General features: G+C 38.2%; 1 protein-coding gene across 5 annotated transcripts in view; it reads right to left on the bottom strand.

Annotated features, from left to right (window-relative positions):
• LOC149012070 (uncharacterized) overlaps positions 1-27,210 on the bottom strand; it is a 124,659-nt gene that overhangs the window by 75,749 nt on the left and 21,700 nt on the right. For all 5 annotated transcript variants that reach the window (XM_089157797.1, XM_089157798.1, XM_089157800.1 and 2 more), the window contains 6 exons: positions 20,597-20,707; positions 20,447-20,497; positions 20,224-20,324; positions 7,339-7,429; positions 2,539-2,676; positions 2,178-2,441 (listed from right to left, as the gene is read on the bottom strand). In XM_089157797.1, coding sequence (XP_089013923.1) covers positions 2,178-2,441; positions 2,539-2,676; positions 7,339-7,429; positions 20,224-20,324; positions 20,447-20,497; positions 20,597-20,707 — 756 coding nt within the window. The remainder of the gene's footprint in view (positions 1-2,177; positions 2,442-2,538; positions 2,677-7,338; positions 7,430-20,223; positions 20,325-20,446; positions 20,498-20,596; positions 20,708-27,210) is intronic.

Genomic DNA, 27,210 nt, shown 5'->3' with positions numbered 1-27,210 from the left:
AAGGCTATAAATATAGCCCAACGCATGTAATCAAATACGTTTTGACAATTATTAAAATTGCTTGAAGAAGATATTGAGTGATTGAGGGTTGCCTCCCCTGCAGTAGCCTAGTTGAGTTCATCTGTTACTCTGATTTGTCTTCTTCAAGCTCTACACCAAGTAAGCAAAGCACTCCACCTTTACCCCTCTCTTCCTCCCATCGCAGCTAGTCTAAAATCCCTTCCCCATCCCAGCGGCATCCCTTCTTTCTCCCCCAAACCCTAATTCCCATATCTCCTAATCCCCTTCCCCAAATTTCACCCCCCCCCCCTTCTGGGAAAATCACCCCCTACACTACATACCATTTGATCCCCATCCTTTACCTCAATTGTCCCAGCAAAGCCCTAAAACCTGCACTTAATCTTCTTTCCCCAAAACCCGATAACGCTTGTCCTCCATACCCAGATCTCTAAATCCCCTTACCCAAATGCCTGCCCTTTGTGGATACTTCATCCCCTTCCCCTCCTATTGCTTCAACACTAATCTTAACCCACTCCACCCCCTAGAAACCCTAGATTTTCCCTAAACCCTGGACTTGAAATTTGAACCTGAGTTGGAAAATAAATGGATTCAGATTTGTTTTTCTTCAACCCTAAGCCTACAAGCCCTAGCAGCACCTACCCAACAATGCCTTTCATAAAACCCTAAGCAGCTCCTTCAGGCCACAATGGCAGGGCTTGAAAAGCCCTAACTTACCAGATGAATTCAATTACTTGATCTTGTAACTGGTCCTCAATTAGATTTTCGAGGCTACATCACCATTTCCATCAAAGAATAAGATAGGACATAATTTTTTTCCAGAGGGGTTACAAAGGCTGAATTGTTACTGCTAGAATAGTATCTGTTTTCCGGTCGTCATACGACTCATACCTGCTATTTCGGGGTTTAGCTTTGTAAGCATCTTTTTCTTCCAACTAAATTATACATATATAAAAATAAATTCAAATTTTGAAAATTCTAAAATATGGTTGAAAGTTGAAAGAGGGTTACAATTATTATCCCTAGCATATGGAGCGGGTTCTAGCTACTGAGAATCCAGTCCACATTATCGTTCTTCAGCAGACACTGAACTGTTCTACAGGTACCATACTGAAGGCTCAGCCTTATTTAAAATTATTAAATTTCATAAAATTTACTGGTTTTTTTTTTTTTTTTTGAGACCAACATCTATAATTCATACAGTTTTTGCATATATAGAGTAGACTTTCTTTTATGTGGCTATTCCTTGGCATATTTGAGTATCTTTTTTCAAACTTCCATTACTTTAAGAGCATTCTACAACATTGTTTTCAGTTAAGGAGAGAAAGTTCTCTGACAATCAGCACAGCAAACACACCAATGAAGCATAATAAAATGGAAAACACAATTCATCCCACACAAAAAATAATAATAATAAAAAACAAAATAAAAAAGATAATTGGAATACACGAGAGCAGCAAGCTCATTTTACTTGATGAGGAAAGAGGTTGATCCGTTGATGCACAGGTGCTAGTGAACCTACCCTAGCGGCTCGGAGAACCTTTTCACTTTTGCGAGCCTCTTGGAGGTAATTCAGTTACTGAGGACCAAGACATGACCATTAAAAGGTCAGAGGTCAACAATATATATTAAAAGCACACATGACACTGAATTAAATGTTGAGTCAGGATGTTCTCACACTAAAACATTGGCAACATGATGAGCCAACATTATTACACAGCTATAAGACATAGCCGAGCCAACAAAGAAACACAGGAGGTTTTGAGGCCAACAGTTGCTGTTGTTTTAAGGCACCCATACTTACAACCAGATGGTCTTTCTTTTGGATGTGCTAAGTTTCAGTTGTCAAATTTCAACTCTTTAATGTCATAGAATCTCAATCACATCACAACACCTCCCCCCCTCCCCCAGAAAAAAGAAAGAAAAAAAAAAAGAGAGAGACTTTATGATCTAAAGTTTGACCTAAATATGGCATTTGCTTGCCATGGGCTCCTAGGCCTCGTCAAAGCAGGCCTAGGTTCCAAGACAGATTACCAAGGCCAACAGCCACAGAAATCAGTGGAATCATATTACAGCTTCCTTATTATTTTGAATACACAGTAAATTAGAGTCATTAAGAGAACCACATACAACAATTCCAGTGCAAGACCAAAACCCACCTGTGATGCACAAGCATACAGAACATGTAAAATCCCTTCTTCCACTGCCCCAATGTCCAAGAGATTAAGGTAGTTCGCGTCCCAATTATCATCAGGTATCCTGAATTCATCTCCAAATAGATTAGAGTAATCAGCTAAAAGAACACTGTTGTCTCCTTCAGGTTTTAGTATCTCATCAGAAACTGAAGATGCCAATTCACTTGATGAGTTTGGGGCTTCTACTAATGCAATGGGACCAATGAGCTTCTGCAGAACTCTACAGGCCTGAAACATAGCATGAAATTTACAAAAGAAGTTGAAAGTCAAGAAGACCAGTAATTAACCACTGGCAAAAAAGAAATGATAATCATTGAGCACATACCACACGGCAGACACTTCCGAGATGATAATCTTTATATGCCTTCCTCAGCAAAACAAATAATGCATCAGGACGAAAAACTACAGAATAAGATGTAGGCTGGACATAAGGCAAAGGACTACGTGATCTCCGGGGCTGGGCCTGAGCACAAAAGGAAACTTTATTAGCTGTATGTCAAACAAAAGTACCATCATGATATTGAAACAGATCAATTAATGTATCAAAACATGCAATGCAACCTTACAGCCTAGACAGTCATAAACACCAGTCAGCATTCAGCATGTGATCACTTTGTAGAGTGCATCAGGGACAGCTAAATATTTCTCTGATGCATCTGTTCTATTCTCTAATGACCTCACGCCACATTGCTACTTCTGTACATTAATCTTCCTTCAGGATTCCCACCAAGGTTTCCATGGTAGCAAGGCAAACCATAGGGGCAGCAAGGCAAACCAAAGGGGTAGCCAAGCACCTTAGCTCATTTGGTGGCACGTATGAAACTAAGCTTTTATGTTTTTTTTTTAAATAAAAAAAATAAAAAGGAGGGAGTATTAGAAGTACACTTCAAAGTTTCTGTCAATTCGTTTGAAGTGCAAAGGCCCTGTGTATATAAAAAGTATAATTTTCATCTTCACAAATATTAAAGAAATGATAGATAAAATAGAAATGTATGCTACAATGTTTCTAATTATTAAAAAACATTATTGTTGATTGAGTTCTATTAGGAGTTCAATTCTGTTAGAAGTTTTGGTTCATGTAATTTTCTATTTCTAATTGCCCAAGTGAGGTATTTATGTAATAGTGATCTTCTCATTTTATTCTATATAAAGGGCTTGGGAATACCAATCAAGCTAAGCCATTCTTCCACAATTGATTTTCTTAACATGGTATCAGAGCCAAAAGTCTATTACAAAAAGCGAGAGAAGAAGAAGAAAATTCGATTATGTCCCTCTCTCGATTCTTTCCCAACCCACCACCACCGTAATCGTTGCTCCCGGGATCCACCACTGCATTCTGCAAAGAATTGGAGAACCCCATTGCCACCACCAGCATTAGACCTATAACCTTTTTCTCCCACAATTGTGTCCTCCACGACCAGAACATGGTTCCGCGACCTGAAAATAATTGCAGACCTTAAACTATTTTTTTTCGCCATCACCTCCACCAAACCCATTGCCACCACCAGAACTTGGTTTCTCTTGTCGAAGCCTCGACAACTTCTTATTTAGGAAGCATAGAAACACAGGGCTCTCCTTTCGAAGGTAGAAGAAGGTGACCATTACCTACCATCACCATCGCCTCTGCACCCATTACCTTCTGAGCAGTCATCAAAGCACCTTTTCCCTTTACAGTAACCGATTGCCAGACGCTGCGATATCATCTTCTTTCCTATTTCAGAAACCCCATCGCACCCAACCTATATCTACCAAAGCTTTTAACCCATTAAACCAATTAACCCAACCACTGAACCCACCACATGGACCAGATCACACCAGCCCTAACCAAACCATGACTCTTTTTGTTCCTTTCTAATATGCGGTTCCACTAGCCCAAACAAAAAAAGGAGAAAAAGAGAGAGAGAGAGAGAGAGAGAGAGAGAGAGAGAGAGAGAGAGAGAGAGAAAGAAAACTGTTGTTCCTTATCCTATGAATCCTTAGATGTATTTGGGTGGTTAGGCTATTCAATTCTGCAACATTTCAGTTGTGTAAAAAAGGGTGAAAACTGAAGAACAACAACAATTTTTTTGCAAACATGGCAACCACCGATGGTACTATTGCTCTCAGTAGCTCCGAACATTATCTTACTCTTCCTACTCTTTCGGTAAGATTTGATGGAACAAATTATTTGATCTAGTCTTGATTTGCATATCTGACTATCGTTGGAGGAGGACTTATTGGACACATTACGGGCACCACTATCAAACCTACCACCACAAGTGTTTCTCAAGATAAATAAATATCCAATGACTCTCTTATTACGTCATTCCTTTTAAATTCCATATTTCCATGCATCCAAATATTGCCTGTGGATACCTATTACTTGATACTACAACCCAGATATGGAAGGGCTACTATAGAAATATATGGACAGTTGAGGAATGATTCAAAGGTTTATGGACAGTTGAGTCATTGGAAACATAAGAAGCAGACTCAAGTGCAACTAACAAAGCGTTACCTGGTAGGTGAGAATCTAGGACATTCATGCATCATCACTAATCCTTGCACTATTCTTTGGTCATGCATGCATGTATATTGTAACGACAATACTTGAATGCTAGGATATGCACATCCTGGCATGACGATAGATTATTTACATTGCTTACAATGGTGCACGATTGAGATAGATATGAATGGTGATGGTGGTGTAGTGAGAAGTGCCAACGTAAGCATGTGCCAATATTACTTTTGAATATAATGTTACCAATAAAGTTGTTAATGAAGAGAATGTGAAAGCATGGCAAATCCTCATTCTATTGTAAGCGTAGTATAAATTTCGGTCAAAACCATTGAAATTTTGAACAAGATTTCGGTTTTCGAAAAAAACAAAACAAAATCTGGGTGGAACCAAAAAAGTACCAGGATTTGACCGAGATGGGTCGAAACCTTGAAACTTGCAATATTTTGCAGGTTTCAAGAGCTTCCTCCAAATTTTTCACATTAAGTTTTGACCCAAAACATTTTTTTTTGGCTGGTTTTTTGTGATTTCAACCTTTTTTGCACCCAAGCCAGTACCGCCTTTGCCTTCAATCACACCACTCCTCCTTTGGGGATTTCAGAAGATTCTTGCACGTTTTGTTCCAAACTTGCCATTTGTTTTTTATTTTTGCTTTGTTTATGGCTTGAATGATCTTGATATTTGCTTTGTTGATGGCTTGAGTGGGTGTCATATAGAGTATTTTCGTTTATGACACATTTCGTAAGATGGAATATCTACATTATGTTGATGATCCCCCCTATAGAAACACAATGAATTAGTTTCTAGACAAATTTAGACAAAACCTGTCAGGGGAAGCTTTCATCTAGTATTTGGAGTACAACTTGGAATTGAAGCCTAGAACATTCTTTTTTGTTGTTGTATTTTGTTGTATATGTAATTTTCTATCAACAAATTCATGTATGCAATACAGTTTGTTCAATTTTACAAAGTCGGTATTTCATAAAACCTCTTATGTGTTAGTATACTTGAACGATAATTTTTCAGTGGTTTTTTAGCAAAATACCAGTCCCATTGCGTTCATTATGATTTAAATAAGTAGGAGGCAAGAAATCAGATGAAAAACACATTATACAAGAGTCAAATCTTACTGTTGAAACTTAAGTGGAAACGTTTCAAGTTATATCTCAGTTTCTAGCCTAGTTGAAACTGATCTCAAAACTGAGATTCCAATCCTTGATTGTAAGCATACTTTCCTTGATTATTGATTTGCATCCACGGTCAATTGTATAGCTGTGGCATAGGCTATAGTTCGTACCCCAGATCATGTATGACATCATAGTAGCTTGTGTGGCTAAGTACATCCTTAGTACTGCTCTGTTACCAGCAGAGGGGCTAGGTGTTCCCACCATTGGAGGTGAAATGTGAGCAATCTCATTGGTTGACTCAAGCAAAATGTGAGTAGTTCAGAGATGAGATGGGGTAAGATAATTGTCTAGTGGTATTCCATGAAATAGAGTTGCTGACCGTATTTTCCATGGTTCAAGAACTTATTCTCAGTGGCCATCATGCTGGGCTAAAAAACCGAGATCTTGCAAGACCTCAATGAGATCTCATCAAGGAAGGAGAAATTCTTTCCATCTCAACCTAACTCGATCACCTAGATGAGTTTTAAGGGACTTTTGGGGCTGGGAATTGCTGTTCAGCCTATTTTAAGCCCTCTAAACACCTATGGTAGGTAGGCACGTATGATATTGTCCCTTGGGTGTAGTCAACATTTCCCTAGACTACATGCTTCATGTGGTGTGAGGGTATAAAATGAGTGGTGGATGTTCGTGTTCTCTTTGTTGTGGAATTTACTTGGTCCTCGAGAATTGTACCATGTATACCTCTTTCAGGGTGTACTTCCATTATAGTATACATGTAAAGATCAAGTGACCTTGTAAATCGAGAAATGGAATAGCATAGTCTCCCCTTCTTGTCATTTTTGCAAGCATTCTATCTCTTTCCATTGATCCTACATTCCTACCATTTGAGTTTGCTTCTGATGATGTGGAGTACGCACACCAATCGGATCCTAGAGTTTGGGAACATTGGCAAGAGTTCTCACTAGTGCATTCAATGGGTTTGAAATGGGTCATGAAACTAAATAACTTAAAACCCTTACCATAGGTTATGCATTTTCACCCTGCTCCAACTCTAAAACTGATTCACATTTGGGTAAAGATCCTGGCTTGGTTCCTGGTTTACACATGTGCGACTATATACAGGATATTTCTGTACGCTAGCATATTCAAACCATCTAAAGCATAGAGGACCCATTCATCACTCAAATTTCTTGACCTATAGATACTAAAATATTCTATTCAATTGAAACTCTACATAAATTAATCAGAACAATATGATAATGATCCATAACAAGCTGATCAATGTCATATACTATCCATCTACAAGGACAAAATTATTGCAAAACATTCATACAAAGATTAGGTCACTATAGTTTTAGTATATAAGAACTAGAAGAACATAAATGCATGCTGGTTCAGGTAAGAAACAATAAATGATGTGCATTGGGCCCAAAAACAGGACATAACTAATTGAATCAGAAATGGATCCAATTAGAACAATATTAAATAAATGAGCATTCACCTCAAAATTGGAGGAAACAGTTAGCGTTGAAGCCTGGCTATTCTTCAAGGTATCAGAGTCAGAATTATTACCAGAAGTTCTCACAGTTTCCCTGAATTAGAGATACATGCTTTTACATACTGAATGACTCACTTAAGATATTAATCAACACAATACAAGCATCTTTATCAACAAAAAAATAAGCATAGTATACTGATGCAACAGTCATACCTACAAAATGAAAGACTAACTGAAAATTGCAGGACTTCCAGACCAAAGAGCTGAAAGTCCTATTCGTTTTTTTGGACGACTGAAAGTATCATTTAACTATCAATAATTCTGTGTGATGTAACTTACAGCTAACTGAAACTTTAAGATCTCAGATCATCAATTTACTGTCAGTGTTTGTAGATCAGCACGGGAAGAAAAAGGGGGAAATGAGTTCTTCTCAAAATGAGTTATTGTCAATGTTTAGGGAATTCCAGTCTCAGGAACCCAGATCACAATCCTTCTCCACCAAAAGAAGCACAACCTGCAATATAATATGCATGAACTTCTATATGGGTTGTTGCAAATAATCCTACTTGGCTAATAGCTTGGTTGATATTGGATTTACTTGTGGATATTGAAAGTATACATTGAACCCCTAATTTACTGTTGCAGAATGGACCTGATGTAATCAGATGATTCAGATCCAGCAAGCATAGGATCCCTAAGAATCATAGTTACCAAACATTGCCTAGGCGTCTGGGCAGTGGCCAAGGCTTCTTTGTGACCGTCGCCTTATGGAAGTACAAAAAAACAGACACTTGGTGCCCAAGGCATCGCCTAGGCATCCAGGTGCACTCCTTAGACGCCCTGGCATCCAAGCATCCACCTCTTTTGTTTTAATTTTTAAAATTTTTTAAATAAAGATGCCAAATCAAAGGCTGATGTTTTTCAGACCATCTGATTCCAATCTTTATGAAATCGGTCGAAAGGATACTGAAATGCTTGATGGGATCATAATTAAAAAAAAGGGGGAAAAATGAAACAAATTAACAAAGCCTAAACCCTTAATCACAAAAGGCTTCTTCTTCACCACAAGTTACAACAAGAGCTCCACCGATCTCCCATCATCTCCGGCAGTGTTCTTCCTCTCCAGCAATCGGAGCTGACTTTCCTAATCTCCGGCCATGCCTCTTTTCTTTTTTTTTCTTCTTCTTCCCTTCAAAATCCAAGACTTACCTGGTCAACGATGCACTCACAGGAGTTGCAGCGAGCCGGCAACCTTCTCCGGCCAGACTAGCCCCTATCCGCTGGTTCTCTCTGCAACCGAAGGTGATCTACTTTGCTTTTCTCCAGCTTTTTTTTTTTCTTAATTTTTTTTTTTTTCTGTGACTTAGCTGGTCGCCGCTACACTCACAAGAGTTGCAGCGGCCATCTCTGGCATTGCCAACCACCTCCAGCAACCTCTTCTTCTCAGGCAAAGGTAGCTTTTTTCCCCCGCAACTTATGATAATTGCTTGTGCTGGTTTATGCTGAACGCTGATTGTGGTCTGCATATGAGTTCTTGTGATTAATATTTCTTTGTCATCAACTTTTCTTTGTATATATCATGAATAAAGCAGTTGATTCCTAATTCCCCCAGCCTGGCTGCAATTGTTTGATAATTTCACTCTCTCGTTTTTTGAATTGTTGTTGTTCAGTTGTTCTGTGCTAGACTGCTAGTTTTAGTTTGGTATTTTCTTCCTCAATTTTGGATTATGAAATCTGAATGATCTTGGGTTTTCTGATTTGGTTTACATTATGTTGAATTGTTAAGGTTTATGGTTTTAATCACATGGATACATACGTGTGTTCAGTTTATTGTTTAGTTGGGAATAGTAGCCTGCTCAACCTTGTTTTTTGATTCAGTACATAGCTATAAACTAGTAATACCTCAAAATTGAAAGCATTTAATAAGTGGGAGTTGATGGTGGGTTAATTGTTTAATTAGGCAAAGTCATTCTGCTGTGGCTCAATTTTTTTTCATTTTCTTGTTATATTCTTTATAAATTTTGCTTTTTTCCACTTTGCCTGTTACCTATTTGATCAATATTGGATTTTGTGAAGTTTTGTTTGGTTCTGTTTTGTCCTTCAAATATTGGGTTTTGACTTTAAAGGAATATCAGGCACTTAATTATAAAGAAATCGAAGGTCATAATGAGAAATAATTCTGCAGCATTGGCAATATTCTGTTTTTTAATCCGCTGTATTCTTTTGTAATATTCTGCTGCATTCTTTTATAATATTCTTTTGTAGGTTATAATGAGAAATACTCTGCTGTATCCTTTCATAATATTCTGTTTCTTAAATCTTTGTATCCTGTTGTATTACTTTAGTTCTTCAATTTCTGTTATTAATTAGTTTCCCTATTTCAGATTCATCAATGGAAGAGATTACTAATGGACATACAGCTACTGGGACTGAGGAAGGGGATAATACAAGTATCGCTGCATCAGATCGTATCACTGCATCATATGGTCCCATAAAAATATCCCAAGTGGAGGATGAAGTCAAAGGACCCTGGGTGGAAATATGGTTATTGGCCAGACCTCACAAACAAAAACTTGGTCAGGTGTAAACTTTGCAAAAGAGATACCATCAGCGGGATAAAACTATTACAACAACATTTGGCTGGTGGGTTTGGCAATGTGGATATGTGTCCTAAGGTGACTCCAGAGATTTCTAGGGAGAAGTCAAAAGCCATTTAGGGCAAATGGAAGAAGGTGGTTTCTACAATATTAGATGAGGATAGAAAGGAAGAAGATGCAAATTACAATCAAGGAGAAAAGGCATCTGGTGGAGACCAATATGAAGCTAGAGTTCAAGAGATTGGATCCGGTTCTAGTTCTCTTCATGGAAAAAAATTCGATCGAAATGGTCGAAATTTCAACCGAAATGTCTGCAAAATTCCAAATTGAATCGAAATACAGGTACAAGCACGAAATGTGTCCTGTATCGTTTCGTATCGACCGATATGTCGGTCGATACGAATCGAAATTTCGGCCCGACACCATATTGGGCCAAAATGATACAATCGCAGGTTATAAAAAGTCCAAATCCGAGCCATTTTCGACCTACCGAGCCATTTTGACTGTTTCGAGCGATATCGCCTGTGACATTTCGAGCTCTTTTCAAGTTTTTTTTTTATTTCTCTTGCTTTCATCCCTCTTTACACCTAATTTCTACAACTCCATTTCCTTCAAACACTAGATTTGCTCATCCATTTGTGCATTTTCTCAAATCTTGCAAGGTGAGTAACCAACTTACTCATTTTTTCATTTTTGTTTCATTTGTGCCTTAAATCATCTTAGATTGCTTCCAAATTTATGTATGTTTACTTTAGAGTGTTGATCTATGAATTTGTAGTGTCAAAATTATTTTTTTATTCTTCCTACTATTTTTTTATTTTTCTGTTATTAAAAATTATTTACTAAATTATGTATATTGCTAAAAATGTATAAGTATAGTACATGTATAAGCTTCAAATTAATGTATGTGAGAATTGAGACACCATATTGCTGTGATGGTGTTGAATTAATTTTTTTCTGTTAATTATGGAATTTTACTGTATTTAATATATATTTAAATATTTAAATATTAAAAAAAACTAATTAATTTTTGTTTTAAATTAAAAAATAGCAGAGTATTAGTGGAAGCATGTATGCAATTTTTGGAGCATGTTGTGGATATTTTTAAGATAGTGTGTATTTTATATATTTTTAAATTATTTATATATTAAAAAAATACTTATATATATATATATATATAGAAGGAAGAGTGAGTGTAATTATTGTAAGAAACAAATAGAAGGAGGTGGGGCCACTAGATTGAAGGTGCATCTAGCTGGTGGCAACAGGACTGTAATAGGGTGCCCGAAGGTGCCCGCAGAGGTCAATAAGGCAATGGCCTCATATATTAGTGGTGGAAAGCAAAAGAGGAAAGAGCAGAGAACACAGAGGGATGAGTTCGAGGATGCATGCTTAGATGACCTTCCAGATCTTGAGGATTATGGTATGCATGGTGGGAGATCTCGCTCGAGAGCGAGATCTCGCCACTAAGAAAAGGCGAGATCTCGATCGAGATCTCCCAAAAAAATGGCGTAGTCTCGGTGGCCCATCTCGGTGGGTCTCAAGGCTTTGATTGGGCTGAAACTTGGTATTTAGCCTATTTAAGGCCTTTTGAACACATTGGTGGCCTTAGATTTGTGAGAAAATAACCCTAACTATGTCTCCTAAGTCGAACCTATGTGTAAAACCGAAATTCTGTGAAATGCAAGGTTAGAGTCTTAGAGAATAGAGAGTAGAGTGTAGAGACAACATGTAATGTAAAGAACTAAAGATATCAAGTAATTCAAGTTAATGAGTTATTATTTATCAACTATCAAGTATCAAATACAATAACATTACACATCAAGTATTCAAGTCAACAAGTGATCAAAGTTTAAACTATCAAAGATTCAAAGTAATAAATTGTTAAATGTCTTCAAAATTTTACAACCATAAGAATTAAGAAGATTACAACTTACAACTTACAAGACTAAGAATTAGAAGATTACAACTTACAACTTACAAGACTAAGACTAAGAGTATCACTCACTTGAAATATGCTTGAATTGTTGTTGTAGATGAGTAGATGATGTTGCTATGTTGAATCCCCAACAAATTCTGGCCAAATTCCGGCCAAAAATCGAGTTTCCAGCCAATTTTGGGCTTCCAGCGAGATAGAGGAGAGAGAGAGGCTCAAAAGAGGCGAGATATGCCTCTCTCGAGCAAGACATGGGCTTTTTGAAGCCCCTAAACTGTTGAAAAAAGGCCCGTTAGCGAGATCTCGCCGAGATATTGGCGAGATCTCGCGAGATGGGCGAGATCTCAAGCGAGATTTGCAATCTCGCAGATCTCGCCAGAGACCTCGTCTCGCTTTTGCAAAAAAGCGAGATATCTCGCGAGATCTCGCCAGATCTCCCACCATGATGGTATGGATGAGCCAGGAGAGTGTGACCCTGATCCAGAGGCCGATCAGCTGAGGAGGGCGATGATGATGAGTAAGGAGCAACAGAGGGTTGATGACATAAGGAGGCAACAAAGGGGTCTGGGTTATGGGTCCTCTAGACTCTAGAGAGCCAGTAAGTATGGGAGGCACAGGTGGCTCCCAAGTCCCTATGAGGAGGACTCAGAGTGTAAGGCAGGCTCCTATCCCATGGGACCCTACAAGGGGTCGAGCTTCGTCAACACATCCTACAGATCCGGATCTTGAGATTCTTTGCAATGATCCGGCCCTATTTGCAAGGCCTGAGCATAAACAGAGAAAGACCTATTTACAAAAGAAATTTCAGACCAAAGACTTGGGCAAGTTAAAGTATTTTCTAGGAGTTGAAGTTGCCCAATCAACAAAGGGCATCTTCTTATCTCAACGGAAGTATGTACTAGATTTGCTTTTTGAAACAGGAACGTTAGGATCAAAACCCATAGACACTCCCATGGAATGCAACTTAAAGTTAATGCCAGAAGATGGAACTATTCTTGATGATCAAGAGAAGTACAAAAGGCTTGTTGGGAAGCTGAATTATTTGACTGTGACTAGACCTGACATTGCCTTTCCTGTCAGTGTTGTGAGTCAATTTTTGTCTACCCCACGAACATCACACTGGGATGCAGTTATACGAATTCTGAAGTATCTTAAGAAAGCACCAGGACGCGGACTTCTTTACACTAATCATGGACATAGAAATGTTGAAGGATTCTCTGATGTTGATTGGGCTGGATCACCTATTGATAGAAGATCGACTACAAGGCTCTGCACATTCGTTGGAGGAAATCTTGTATCATGGAAGAGTAAGAAACAAACTGTGGTAGCAAGATCAAGCGCAGAATCTGAGTATCATGCTACGACACAGGTAACATGCGAGATGGTATGGATAAAGTTATGGTGTGATAATCAAGTTGCGGTTCATATAGCATCAAATTCAGTTTTTCATGAACGTACCAAGCATATTGAAGTTTATTGCCACTTTGTTCGTGAGAAGTTACCACAAGGCATAATATCCCCCAAGCATGTGAGGATTGAAGAACAACTCACAGATTTGTTCACCTAAGCTCTAGGAAATACAAGGGTTACCTATATTTGTAACAAGCTAGGCATGAGTAATATATATGCTCCAGCTTGAGGGGGAGTGTTAGGAAAGGGCAATTTGGGGAAGGACAGATCCATCGAGAGTTAGTGCCTTACGCTAACTCTCAATAGGAAAAGAGGCGGTAATTAAGAGTTTTATTACCAATCGAAATTGGTTGATGCTTTCCTGTTTTGGTTCTACTTTGTTCCCTATATATAATAGACTTGTAAATTAGTCTATATATAGTGAAGTTATTTTGAGGAGTGCTCACAAGTTCAATCTGAGCCTCCACAAGTAAGTCGTCACTTCCATCTTCTCCTCTCCCTCATTCTTCACCTTATTCTTTCTCAAACTAACAACTTGAAAAAATCAGTGTATTCTTCTACCAATAACGTTCACAATTGACGAGAAAGATAAACCAAACAATCAGTTTCAAAATCCAGACCATTTGGTCTCGGGGGCTTATAATAAGTAAAAAAACAATCTACCAGACCAAACCACGGTTGGTTCAATTGACCAAGTGGGGACCGCTTCAAGAATCAAGTTAAGAGGTATCATAAGCAAGAAGGAACCCGACGGTTATGGAAAGAGACGTGTTCCCATCATAATTGGGATAGGCAATCGTGCCTTACATGGAAACTACAACTGACTCACTTAAAAAGGGGAAAACCCTAAGATCAGACAGTTACGAAGAAAGATTATGGATGAATCCAATGATCGAAAATAAGAGGTGAATCCTATATAAACTAAAGCATTACACTTAGTTGAGGTATCTGAATTGTTTCCCTCCATTATTATTATTCAGTTAAGCTCTACAACTAGCCAAAGCTCTGTGGTGGTTCACTGATTGACTTAACCTTCGGTGGTGGCTACCCGACTGCTGAGTCGACCCACTTCTAACGATTTTTTTGCAGGAACCCGAGGGTGGAACAATTTTTGGATGCATCAGATATGCATTTGAATATTTGGAAATTGTAACTTTTGATATGTTGGGGAGAAGGCCCAGTAGGGTTGTTTACAAGTTTTGATATTCTGGTTTTTAAACTTTGAATTTAAAGTCTCAATTTTTACTCAAGTGTGGCTATTTTATAGTCAATGACTATGTTCAATGTTATATAATGATTATGTGAATAAACTTTTCATTTTTGCGCCCAAATAAAAAAATGAACTTTTCATCAAGTTAGCAAAATGTTTCATACTTAACTGCTAAGAATAAACTATATAACTTTCAGTATGACATTTGACCATACTTGCATTGCAAAAAATTAATGTGATCATATTTACATTGCAAAAATTAACACTTGACAACCTAAAAATTAACAGTAGAATGCCTTGACCGCTTAGTTGTCACCTTGTGGAAGTTTTGTTGCCTAAGCGCCTTGGAAGCCCTCCATCGCCTTGGTCACCTTGACAGCCTTGCTCCAAATTTGGACCCAAAACATTGCCCTAGTGGCGCACCAAGGAGCTGGTTGAAATTATAGATGGGAGATTTGGTCATTTTCCCACCCCCGGGCACCAAAAGGGTCCACTATAATTTTAGAATCCGACATTTACTTTTTGTTAATCAATTGGAAGAGGTAAGAGTCCTTGTCTGAGTAGGAGTCCCAGTTGGAATCCAATTTTCAAATAGGATTCCTTCTAGGAGTTGGTTGTTTATTTTTGCAAGTAATATTTGTTTAGGAGTTCTCTAGAAGACTACTCTCTAGTTGTCTTATTTGAGTTGTTGAGTTGTAAAAGGAATCCCAATCCAAATTGGATTCCCTAGTTTGAGTCCAAGTTTGTTTCCTAAGTTGAGTTTTAGTTTTTTTCCCTTCAATTGTAAAGCAATAAAAAGCCCCCACTTCACTGTAAGCAAATGAATTGGAGAACTAATAAAAATCAAAGACTTGGAGCCGGGGGAAGCTAGCCCACGACCTGGGTCTTGGGGAATTAAGAGTGTTTCTTCAAACTCAGCAATTGTTCTTCATCTTCTTCAATCCTACAGCAACCCTAGAAGCATCTTCAACTCTATTTTCACTCAACAGCCCCCTTCCTAAGTGTGATACTAGCCCCCTCCCCTACTTCATTCCACTCTCCCAACCCCAGAGTATGCCCTCCCCCTTCTCCCTACACCTTCTGGCACCCTCCCCCTTTTACCAAACCCTAGTTCTAGGTATTCCAGCCCCTCTCACCCTCCCTAAGAACCCCACGGTTAGGTCCTTCCCTTCCCCCAACCCCCTCCCTCTCATTCCCCTCACTTCGCAGCCCTTTCCTCTCCTTCCCTTCCTCTTATTTTCCCCTTGCAGCAGAGTCTGAAATTTCCAGAATTCTGCAATTTCCTGTAAAAACCTAAATCCTAGAATGTTAAATCATCCCTAAATCCCTATCCACATATGTTCAACCTTAGGACTAGTATTCCCATCCCCTATCGTACTTTCAACCCCAACGGACTAGTATTCCCATCCCCTATCGTACTTTCAACCCCAACCCTAACCCTAGAAACACTAGAATCTTAAAAACCCAAGTTTCTAAAATTCTGCAACTGCAGTCCCAGTTAACATAGAACATTCTCATTTAAATCAGACTTAATCCAAGCTTGGCCAAACCGTAAATTGCTTCCTAATTTGCTTCCTAATTAACCCTATACATAAAACCAAGGGTTGGAAACCTGTTTAGACCTTGCCAAGGATCCTATTGCGTTTTAAGTGAAATTTTAGCTGCTGTTCATTTATATTCAGACCTGGACAGCAAAGATGCAAACTCTAATAGACATATTGTGAGGATATTTGAAAAGATTAGTTGCTGTCCACCAAGGATTGAAATCTCGGTTTCGAGGCCAGTTTCGACCAGCCCAAACACCAAGATATGTTGCTTTCTACCAAAATTTCGGTCTTGGAACATTTCGACCCAAGTTTTGATGGGGCAGGTTTTGGCCCTTACATGATGGTTTTTTCAGCTGATTTCTTGTCTCCCACCAATTTAAAGCAAAACAAACATAGTGAACTGGCATTTTGCTAAAAATACCACTGAAAAAGTTATCATTTAAATACACTAACACATGAGAGGTTCCAAGAAATACAACTTTGTAAAATTGAACAATCTGTATTGCATACATGAATTGTTTGATAGAAAATTACATACACAATAAAATACAATAACCAAAAACAAAATCCTAGGCTTCAGTTCCAAGTTGAGTGCCTAGCTGGAACCAGTGGACACATTCCCTGTCTATAGTAGTACTCTGAATACTAGATGAAAGCTGCCCATGAGATAGACCGCCTAAAGTTGTCCAGGAACTGATTTACTGTGTTTCTCATAGTCCTAGACTAAAGCCACTAAACATATATTAATCTCATAGCCATCAACAAAGCAAAAAAAAAAAAAGAACCGGAAGTATGGAACAAACCATGGTTGTCAAAGCATCCACCTAGGCTTTGTTTTGAACCACTTAATTGATGCCCAATCTAGAAAGGAACTCCAATGCCCAAGCGGGACCCCGTGCCCGTCGGCAACAAAATGTGAAGCATAAGCCATACTCAACATCAAGAATCAATGAATCAATAAATGCCTAGGTGGACACTTTGACAACCACGGTTTGATGAGATGAACTTATGTTTGTGTTCTTTTTTTGAATATTTTTTTCATAATTATGATTCTTGAATGCTTGTTTTTTGGGATGATGTGATTATTGAATATTTGTTTAGCTTATTATAGATAATAATTGTATTGAAAAGTAGTTTAAAAGTAGCTGTATTGACAAATTTTGACCCAACCACTTTGGTCACCTTATTGCCCCTTTGTTGCCTAATCACCTAAGTGGAGCCCCAATCACTTTGGTCGCCTTGCTGCCTCAACAACCATGGAACAAACCCTGCAACCATGGTTATCAAAGCGTCCGCCTAGGCGGCAAAGCAGTTTTTGAACCACTTAAATTGTTGCCGGTTAACTAACGGGCTGATTTCTTGCCACTTTTTTGCTTTGGCACTACCACTTTTCTGCCTTTTGCGCCATATTGCCGCCTAGATACTAAAGTAACCACTTTTTTTTACATTTTGTAATTTGTGCATATTATTTTTTCTTTTTCTTAATCATAATTTATTCTACAATGCCGTACATAAATTTAAATATGAGCCATTTCGGAATCAAGGCCCAATTTGCAAATGAACTCCGAGGCCCAAAGTGCCTATCGGCAACAAAATGTGAAGCATGAGCCATATTCAACATTGATAATCAATGAATCATTAAATAAACAATGACTTGGAAATCGGAATAATGAGATCTATTAATTTATCATGTCGGCACTGTTTGGTTAAAAAAAGGGGAAAATGGATACATCAATTCTGATTACTGATCTATGCACAAGAGTACAAGACACTTATTTGACGTCACACTATCATAGAGGTAAGTAAGAATGTAAAATTACTACTTTCATTTTCATTTTTCACATTGATTACTGATATAGTACATACTACATAATTATTGTTATGAATCTTATGATGCTTGATGAGATGAAGTTATGATTTTAATCTTTTTTTGGATAATTTTTTATAATTGTGATTCTTGAATGTTTTTTTATTTTTAGTTTTATGAATGTGATTGTTGAATGTTTGTTTAGTACTTTAGTTTATTATAAAAAGTATTTGTATTAAAAAGTAGTTTAAGAGTAGTTATATTAAAAATATTGACTAAACCGCTTTGGTCGCTTTATTGCCACCTAAGCGCCACTTAGTCGCCTAAACACCAAGACGGAGCCCCAATCACTTTGATCGCTTTGCCGCTTTAATAACCTTGCCTGCAACAATCTTCCAAAATCCCCAACTGAGGAGTAAATGGAGTGCTTGAAGGCAAAAGAGTTACTGATTTAGGCTGAAAAAGATGTTGAAAGCACAAAAAAAGGTTTCCGGGCCGAAACTCAAGTTCGCAAAAACTGGGCAAAAGTTGTCCACACCTGCGAAATTCCATAGGCTTCGACCGAAAAGGTGTAGTATTATTAAAAGAACCAACCAGCCTGGACCAAAAACAGGTTTCGACCCAGCTGGGTTAAAATTTCAACTATTTCAGTTGAAACCTGGTACTTTTTTATTCCACACTGGCTTCATCTTGTTTTTTCCGATTTCCATAAACCAAAATTTTGCATGTTTCAAACGAAATTTGTACCATGCTGTCCACTAATTCCAGACCTAGACAACAGGGTTACAGGCCTAGGACTGCTGCTGTCCCTTGAGATTTGACCCCCAAACAGTGAGGAATTGAACCCCAGTTTGCCTGCTGCATTCTTAGAAAAGATCCTATTACAGGCCATATAATCCAGGGTTACATCAAGACCCCACAAGGATACCATGTAAACTGTTCTTTTCAAGCTGACTTCGTTCCATTGTGAGGTTGAACACAACCTCAAAATATATTAGAAGTCACTGCAAAAGTGCCTTACCTGGTTTTATTTGTATACCGCAACCCCAAAGAAGAGGAGAAGCACACAGCATGCAGGGTGGGGTGGGGAAAAGCAGAGGAAGGGTGTTGAAAGAGAATTTCGGGGAGGAAGATCCAACTTCAAACGCCCTATTACATGGGGTATCAAGTAGCAACAATAGACCTAGGCTTTGGTGCTGATATCAAGAGAGATGGCCTGAATATCAAGTCAATAAAGTGAGACTTGGAAATCATCTACAGAGATTCCCTTCATCGAAATGTGAGATATGGCAACCCCCAATACAAGCATGCCAATGATATGACAACTAGAACTGCCAAAGAAAACTCTTAACCAAAGGCAAGGGGTCTTCTAACCTGCTACCCAATGGAGGGTGTAAGGCTTTTTTAAAGATGAAGCAAGAGAGAAGAAAAAAGAACGGGGGTGGGGAGAGAGAAGAAAAAGGTGGTTGGCTTCCTCTAAACCATTCCAGCATAAATTGCAAGAAGTGGAAACAGGAATGTGTCAGTTAAGAAGGAAAAACTGGGTGGAAACCTTGTGCAAGTGGTCGACCCAACTCAGTTTTTTGGAAGACAAAGTTGGGCTCTGAAACCAAGTTCTCAAACCATCATACAGGCACCCTGCCAAACCATGTTATAGTGTTTGCTCATGTATTTGCAATGTTATATTCTGTCACATGATGGTTTGAGGAAGATAGGATATGTGATTGTGGCTGACTGGCTACTAATAGCCATTGCAGGTGATAGTTGCATATGCATGTGAGTATATGTGTTTGCTTCATGGTGGTGTGCTGTTCGTGACTGCTGCATCGGTTGTATGATTGTGCTACCTGCCAGTGAAAGTGCTTACCTGAAAAAAGAGATTTCACAGATTTGATTTTGGACATAATTGATCCCCCCCCCCTGGGCCTCTTAGTGACCTTCTCAGTCAAAGTTGTCAAACATCTAGTATGATATGTATCTCATTTGCACTATTGACCTTCGAAAAACTAGAATTAACAGAATAGTAAACTTGAGTCCATTTTGCAGAAACAGTCCGAGGATGCAAAAAGAGCTGGTCCACGGAAGGTTGAATCAGTTTAAAATTCTCTCTTGGAATGCTATGAGGCATAAAGGTAACATGAATAAGATAAGGAGGGAAAAGTAAAGAGACAGAAAATGCAAATATTGTATAAAACTATAGTTTGTCACACTCGTATTACTGTTGCTGAAATTGTCTCTTGGAATACTATGAGTCCAACAGGTAACAGGATTAGGATAGAACATCAATCTTGATTATAAGTGTTCCACAGTCCTTAACACCCATAAATAAGATAACCATACAATAAAAGTGAAAATTACCAGATATGGAAGTCAAAACTGACCTTTCATTAACAATGTGTAGGATTGGATAAAATGGCCCAGAAAGCATCGCAAGAAAGCGCAAGTTAGTTTCTGCAGCTTCAGGAAAACTAGCAAGTTCTGACTGCATAGATTCAAATTCAATACTCAACAATATTTTTTGAAAAATAAAAAAGAAACAGAAGACATTTCAAATTTCTTGAATTCTGTTTCCAATCGCAGACTACCATGACCAGAGAAGCATACCTCCAGTTGGGGAAGGAATGCTTGCAACCTCTTTGCCATATCTTGAAGCAACTAGAATTAATGAGAAATTAAAAGTCATAGAGATATGGTCTACAACAAGGAGTAGTAGATTTAGATTAACTATAATATAATACAAACATTATAATCTACCTGAAGATGCATATTATTAGCATCTTGCTTGTGCGTGATAATATGTGGCAATAAGTGATTAACAACTGGCTGAAACTCTGGTTCAAGGCCAGTCACAGAAACTCCAATTAGCTGCAGTGACGGTAAAACAGAAAACCTTTTAACACAATAAATAAGACAAACAAGAAGTAAACAAGTTGTGATAAGCTTTTTAAGAAAAATAAATAAATAAAAGAAATCAGTGTACAGTCATCTGCTGCAGATGCAGAAAACAATTAGCAACTGCTAAAGGCCAGTGATTTTTACTAGGGTGTAACCAGTGCATAAGGCTCCTGCCATTTGTTTTTTTTTTTTTTTTTTTTTTTTTTTTTGGGGGGGGGAGGCAGGGTGATGTTGGGGGGGTTGATAATGTACACAGCCTTACCCCGGCCTTCGCGTAGAGGTGGATTCAAGATACCCAAGATCACTTGGTCACAAATGGAACAGCATTTATCATTGCATCAAGCCCACCCACAGTAAATAACTTTTTGTGTCTCTTTCCTTTTTTTCTCACTTTTGCTCTTTTTTCATTTATTAAATTTTATTTTGGGAGGGGGAGAGCATTGGGGATGTGTAATGGGAAGCAAGATAGAAGAAAACTTTCTATTTGGAAGCTTCACATAATTCACAAACTGTGCCTCTGTCCAGTGATTAAAAGAATTGGTAGCCGTAGTGGCTACTTGAATATCCGCAGCCTTTGTAGGTCCACGACATGATGTGAACAAGGGCCCACCCTTGGCATAAAACCCGATATGGGACCAAGGCCAATCCAAGGTAGCACACCTAGGTATTTCAGCCAATGTTAGCCCTAATTAGTTGCTGGAATTTAATTTCAGATTTTAATTTTAATTGTCAGAGTTCAGTTTTGTTTAAATGTCTTATTTGAGTTGCGTCTATCCCCCCCCCCTCTCTTTGAGTTAATTGATTGAGTCTTAGCATCTAAGGGAATCCATTTGCAAGAATATTCCATTAGTTGTTTAATTTAAGTTAAAATCTTTAATCGAGGCTGAGATTAAATGTGAGGAGATCCTAAATTATAAAGGATTCCCAATTAGGTCATAAGTCTGTTAGTGTAGGCTATAGGCAGCCAAAGTCTTTTCATTGTAATCTTTAAGCCTGGATTAATAAAATTATTGAAGAATTGCAGCCAGGAAGGTCCTTTTGAGAGGGACCTTGCAGTTGTCAAGCTCTCCTACCTTTAGCCTCTTCTGTCCTGTGATACCAGCAAGAAGTCCAGCATTCTTTCTCAACTACATCAGCAATCCAGCCCTAAACAAATAAGTACAGAAAGCAAGAACCCCTCCCCTACTCTGAAATTCTACCATGAATCCACTAGAGTTGTCCTACTCCTTGCAAGGAATCTACATCTACTCTTAGAATTCAAATTGGGATTCCTCTAGAGTATACAATGAAGGATCCTTCTGTGAGTTAAAATCTCAAGAGTTTTAGCTAGAATTGAATTACAAGCGAGTCCAAGCTTGATTTCTTTTGTTAAGTTGAGTCATAGTCTAACTTCTTTCAGTAGGCTATAAATAAGCCTTCAAACCTCGTAAACAGCAGAGTGATTGTACGAATAAAGTTTGAGGTATCTAGAAGTCACGTGTTCCCTAGGGAGAGCCTGCGACAGCTTCTAATCAAGTGAATTTTACAGAAGGTTTTGAATTCCAGCAAGCTATTTCAACAGCAAGTACCCCCTTTCCTCCATCCCAGTGGCATTTCCCCTTCTTCCCCACCTGCAAGCTTCCGCCACCTTCATAACTTAGTTTCTGCAATTCCAGCACCCCTCCCCCCTAGCATGTCTTCATTCCCCTCCCCCAAACCCTGCAGTAGAAACCCTAGGAGTCCCCCCACCTCTGTTCCAATAAGCCCTCCCGTTCCCCAACCTTAGGATAGTCTTCAAGCCCTTCTCTTCTTACTTTCTCTTCTTCTTCTTCAACCTCCTAACCTGCAGCAGCCTAGGATTTTGCTGAAAATTAAAACCAGAATTATTCCCAACCCCTTAAACCTGATATCACCTATATCTTCTAGGCTGCATTTGTTTGCAAAGGTGGGGTGGCAAAAAAGGGGTGGCAAAAAAAAACATGTGGACCCCATGTGTAGTGGGGTGAGGGAAAAGGAAAGTAAAGGAAAGTGTGGAAAAGTGTTAATTGTGGGTCCCACATTTTACTTTTCCACAAAGTCTCACATTTTGTGGGGTTTTGAAAAGGCTTGGGGTGGGAAAGTTGGGTTGCCACCTCACGAGACAAGTTTCCTTAATTAAGGAAACTTGTCTCTAACTTTCCCACTCCAAGCAACCAAACAATCTACACTTTTAGGATTTAAAGGAAAGTAGGAAAAGTTTGCTTTTTTCAAGAATTTTCCCACCCCACCTTTATTCTAGCAAACAAACGCAGCCCTAGGAAAATTTCCCAGATGGTCAGATTTTAAAAAAGATTTACTCAATAAGATGTTTTTAAAAATGTTTTACTCAAATGGATCCTATTTTTGAAAATAATTATCAAATCCCAAATTTTGCGATAATTTATCCCGCCCAATTAATATTCACATGAACTGCCCAAATTACCCTCAAGTCTGTCATTGCAAGATGAAACTGACAAATGATAGGAGGAATTGCCAAGAGACTGAAGGAATTGGTATGCACTTCTCACAAGTTTTTATACAAAAGACTTGAGGGTAATTTGGATAGTCCATTGTAGAATAATATTAGTTAGGTGGGAAAAATTATCACAAATTTTGGGATTTGGTAATTATTTTCAAAAATAGAATCCATTTAAGTAAAACAAAAATTAAAAATATCTTATTGAGTAAATCTTTTTTTAAATCTGACCATCAAGAAAATTTTCCCTATCTTCTAAACCCTATCCCCAATTCCTTCATCCATTTAGCATTATCTTCCGCATCCCCATACTCACACTCAACCCAAGCCCCTCTGCAAATTCCATCTTCTTCATTAGAAACCCTAACCATAGAATTTCAAATTTCTATTTCTCTTCAACCATTCATCCAAACCTTAAGTCCTAGAATTAGATCCATTCAACTCTATGAGAGTCAATCTTAACCCTAGCCAAGCACAAACCTAGAAACCCTAATTCCCTTAAAACCCTAAGAACCCAAAACCTAAACCTAAACTTGAATATTCAGGTCTGAAATTACAAATATAGCAAGCTGTAAGGCTTGAAACAAACCTTAGACCCCTAAGCCTGGCCGAAACAGTGAAACCTAACCTAACCCTAGCACCTATGTATTTGTCACAAAACCCTCCACCAAAGGTGATTACAACCCTAGAAGACTGCTCATTCTCAGGGAATACGATCCTGGAGTGAGCCTAAATATAAGGTGTTACTCCAATTACTTAACTCCAGATCTTCATTCACATCACACATTCTAATGCTTACAATCTTCTTAAACTGCTTCTCTCCTATACTTTGGGGTTCTAGGAGAAGACCTGATTTTGTAATATTCTATTTAATAATAACTCACTTAAAAAATAAACAAAAAAAGGATCCCAATAATAAACCACATATTCCTAAGCTTTTCCAGTTCCTAAAGCTTCTTTTACTCTTGGCACCCAAATCTTTCATATGTATCTGTTGCATGTATATCTTGATTATTATTGCCACCTCCCAAGACACCAGTACATAAAATGTCATTATTCAGTACATGGTGAAATAGTTTTCCACCCTCTCTTTAATGCCCGCATCCTGATGTAAACCAAATTTAGGGCTGAAATTGGGCTAGGGTTGTTTCACCAGACCTTACGGCCCCTAGTATGAGAAGGGATATTTTGGTAATTTTGCATATTTTTGTCGAGTCCAAATTAGTATTTGTTAGAAAACAAGCATTAAATAATCAAAACAGCAGCTGAACTTGAACAAAGAAAAGAGAGAAGAAGAAGAAGAGAAGAGAGATGAAGAACTAGTAGAAGAGGCTTGTGATTCTTGCTTCAGTAACTTCCTAACTCCTAAAATAGAAAGTTTTGAAAATAGAAACTACCACCGAAATAGAAACTATACTTTCTAAAAACTCTCAAAACTTATGTAGCAAGACTCCCACGTTAAAAATAGAAAATATAATAAAAACAATAGCATAATACTGTTCACGTGAACAATAACATGAACAGTAAAACTATCAAATTTACATATACTTCAACACTCCCCCTCAAGCTGGAGTTTACACAAAGAAAACTTCAGCTTGCACAATAAGAATAAACTTGAAAAGTAGCACCAATCTTGAATCGTGTAGCAATGGCAGATGTCGATAAACACTGAGAAAACCTCACCCAGGAGATAATCAACACCGACTTAAAAAAAACTTTAATTCTTCATTGCAATAGAACCATCCAATATTGAGAACAATCGACAATGTTGAAGACGAACAAAGTCCATAAGTATAGCAGGATCAAAGACACTATCCATATAATGCCGGTAGTAGGGAGAAATATCCAACACTAAATCTTCAAAATTGTAACTCCAAAGTCCATATAAATGCTTCACAAGAACGCAAGTAGTAGGTAGGCAAAAGGCATTATCCACGTAATGCCGGTAGTAGGGAGAAAAATCCACACTAAATCTTCAAAATTGCAACTCCAATGTCCATATAAATGCTTCACAAGAAGGCAAGTAACAGGTAAAGTATGGGTAGGAACTCCAATGTCCATATAAATGCTTCACAAGAAGGCAAGTAACAGGTAAAGTATGGGTAGGTAAAAGACAATATTGATTAATGTGGATCAAGTTGGTAACGTAGTATGGGATACTACGGACCAAGTAGGTAGGTAAAGGACAGTATGAGTTACTGTGACCAAGTAGGTAAGGTAAAGGACAGTATGGGTTACTGCGAACCAAGAAGGTAAGGTAAAAAACAGTATGGGTTACTGCGGACCAAGTAGGTAAGGTAAAAGACAGTATGGGTTACTACGGACCAAGTAGGTAAGGTAAAAGACAGTATGGGTTACTCTGGACCAAGTAGGTAAGGTAGAAAACAGTATGGGTTACTGTGGACCAAGTAGGTAAGGTAAAAGACAGTATGGGTTACTGCGGACCAAGTAGGTAAGGTAGTATGGGTAACTACAGATCAAGTAGGTAGGTAAAACTGTAAAAGGGCAATATAGGTAAAGATAGGTAATGATATTGTTGTAGAATGCCATAAGTTGAGGGCAAAGATCTTCACTAATAATATCCATTAGCATATCATGAGTAGATATAGAATAAGGTACCATTCTCCCCCTCATGTGTAGCATTACACGTGGACAATTAATGATGACCAGTGACAAGCATCTTAAAGTATGAACACAAAAGAAACCCAAGAAGGAAAAGTAGCAACCACAAAGCAGTGTATTATTCACCAATAAAGTTGATCAAGCAGCAGAAAATCGTCTCACAGGACAAAGTCTTGGGCACCAAGGGGGAAAAAAATTCTGGACCACCGCTAACCCTTAGGCTGGAGCAAATTAGATCAGAAAAAAAAAATTTATTGAACCAGCTTGGAATCTCAAAATTGCAGTAGCCGTTGCAGCAATCCACTCAGAAGAAGTGCAATAACAGTTGCTACAGTAGCAGATAATATCAGATCTCGGACCATAGCAGCAAACTTCTACTAGATTTGAAACTCTAACAGATCTCGATATGAAGGAAAAATAGTTCTCTAGGTCTTTGTAGAAGTATTAAATAAAAAGAAGGCTAAACTTGATTCTGAAATAAACAACGGAAGAAGTAGTAAAGCAAGAAGGTAGCAGCTGAATTTTTCAGAAGAGAGAAATTCAATGAAACAGGGGTACTAGTATACGACTTGCAACTAAACTTATAGCACAAACAATGGAAGATAATACTTAGGTCTTGCAATCCGAATTATGGGCATATCTTTGCAAGAATCAAGAGGAATCCTAAGACATCAGTATAGTGCAGATTGAACTTCAGATTTGCACAACAAAAAAGGGTAGTAGCAGCCTTAGTTGAATCAAATAGGTAGACATATCCCCAGAAAGCTTAGGGCCTTTTTGTAGTATTAATACATAGATACTTGGTGATTCAAAAGTTAAAGAAGAAGGACAGCCATGCACAATTACTGCAACGAAGGTTGGGGGCCTTGGGGCTGCCCTAGATAAGAAAAAGGAAAAAAAAAGGAAGAAGAAAAAAACTGGGCAGCCAAGAGAGAGAAAACGGTCCCTAAGTTGATTAAACTTGCTCTGATGCCATGTTAGAAAACAAGCATTAAATAATCAAAACAGCAGCTGAACTTGAACAAAGAAAAGAGAGAAGAAGAAGAAGAGAAGAGAGATGAAGAACTAGTAGAAGAGGCTTGTGATTCTTGCTTTAGTAACTTCCTAACTCCTAAAATAGAAAGTTCTGAAAATAGAAACTACCACCAAAATAGAAACTATACTTTCTAAAAACTCCCAAAACTTATGTAGCAAGACTCCCACATTAAAAATAGAAACTATGCAGTTTTTACTATTCACGTGAACAGTAACGTGAACAGTAAAACTACCAAATTTACATATACTTCAAAAGTATTAATTGGGTCTAGTATGTTTGTGGGACACTAGATCTATTTTTATTTTTAAGTTTGAGTCCATAATTGTGAAGTTATTAAAGAGT

This window comes from Hakea prostrata, chromosome 6 (genome assembly GCF_041222555.1).
Source record: "Hakea prostrata isolate BN-2017 chromosome 6, UWA_Hpros_2, whole genome shotgun sequence".
Classification (NCBI taxonomy): Eukaryota; Viridiplantae; Streptophyta; class Magnoliopsida; order Proteales; family Proteaceae; genus Hakea; species Hakea prostrata.
This window is presented reverse-complemented; position numbering and strand designations above follow the sequence as displayed.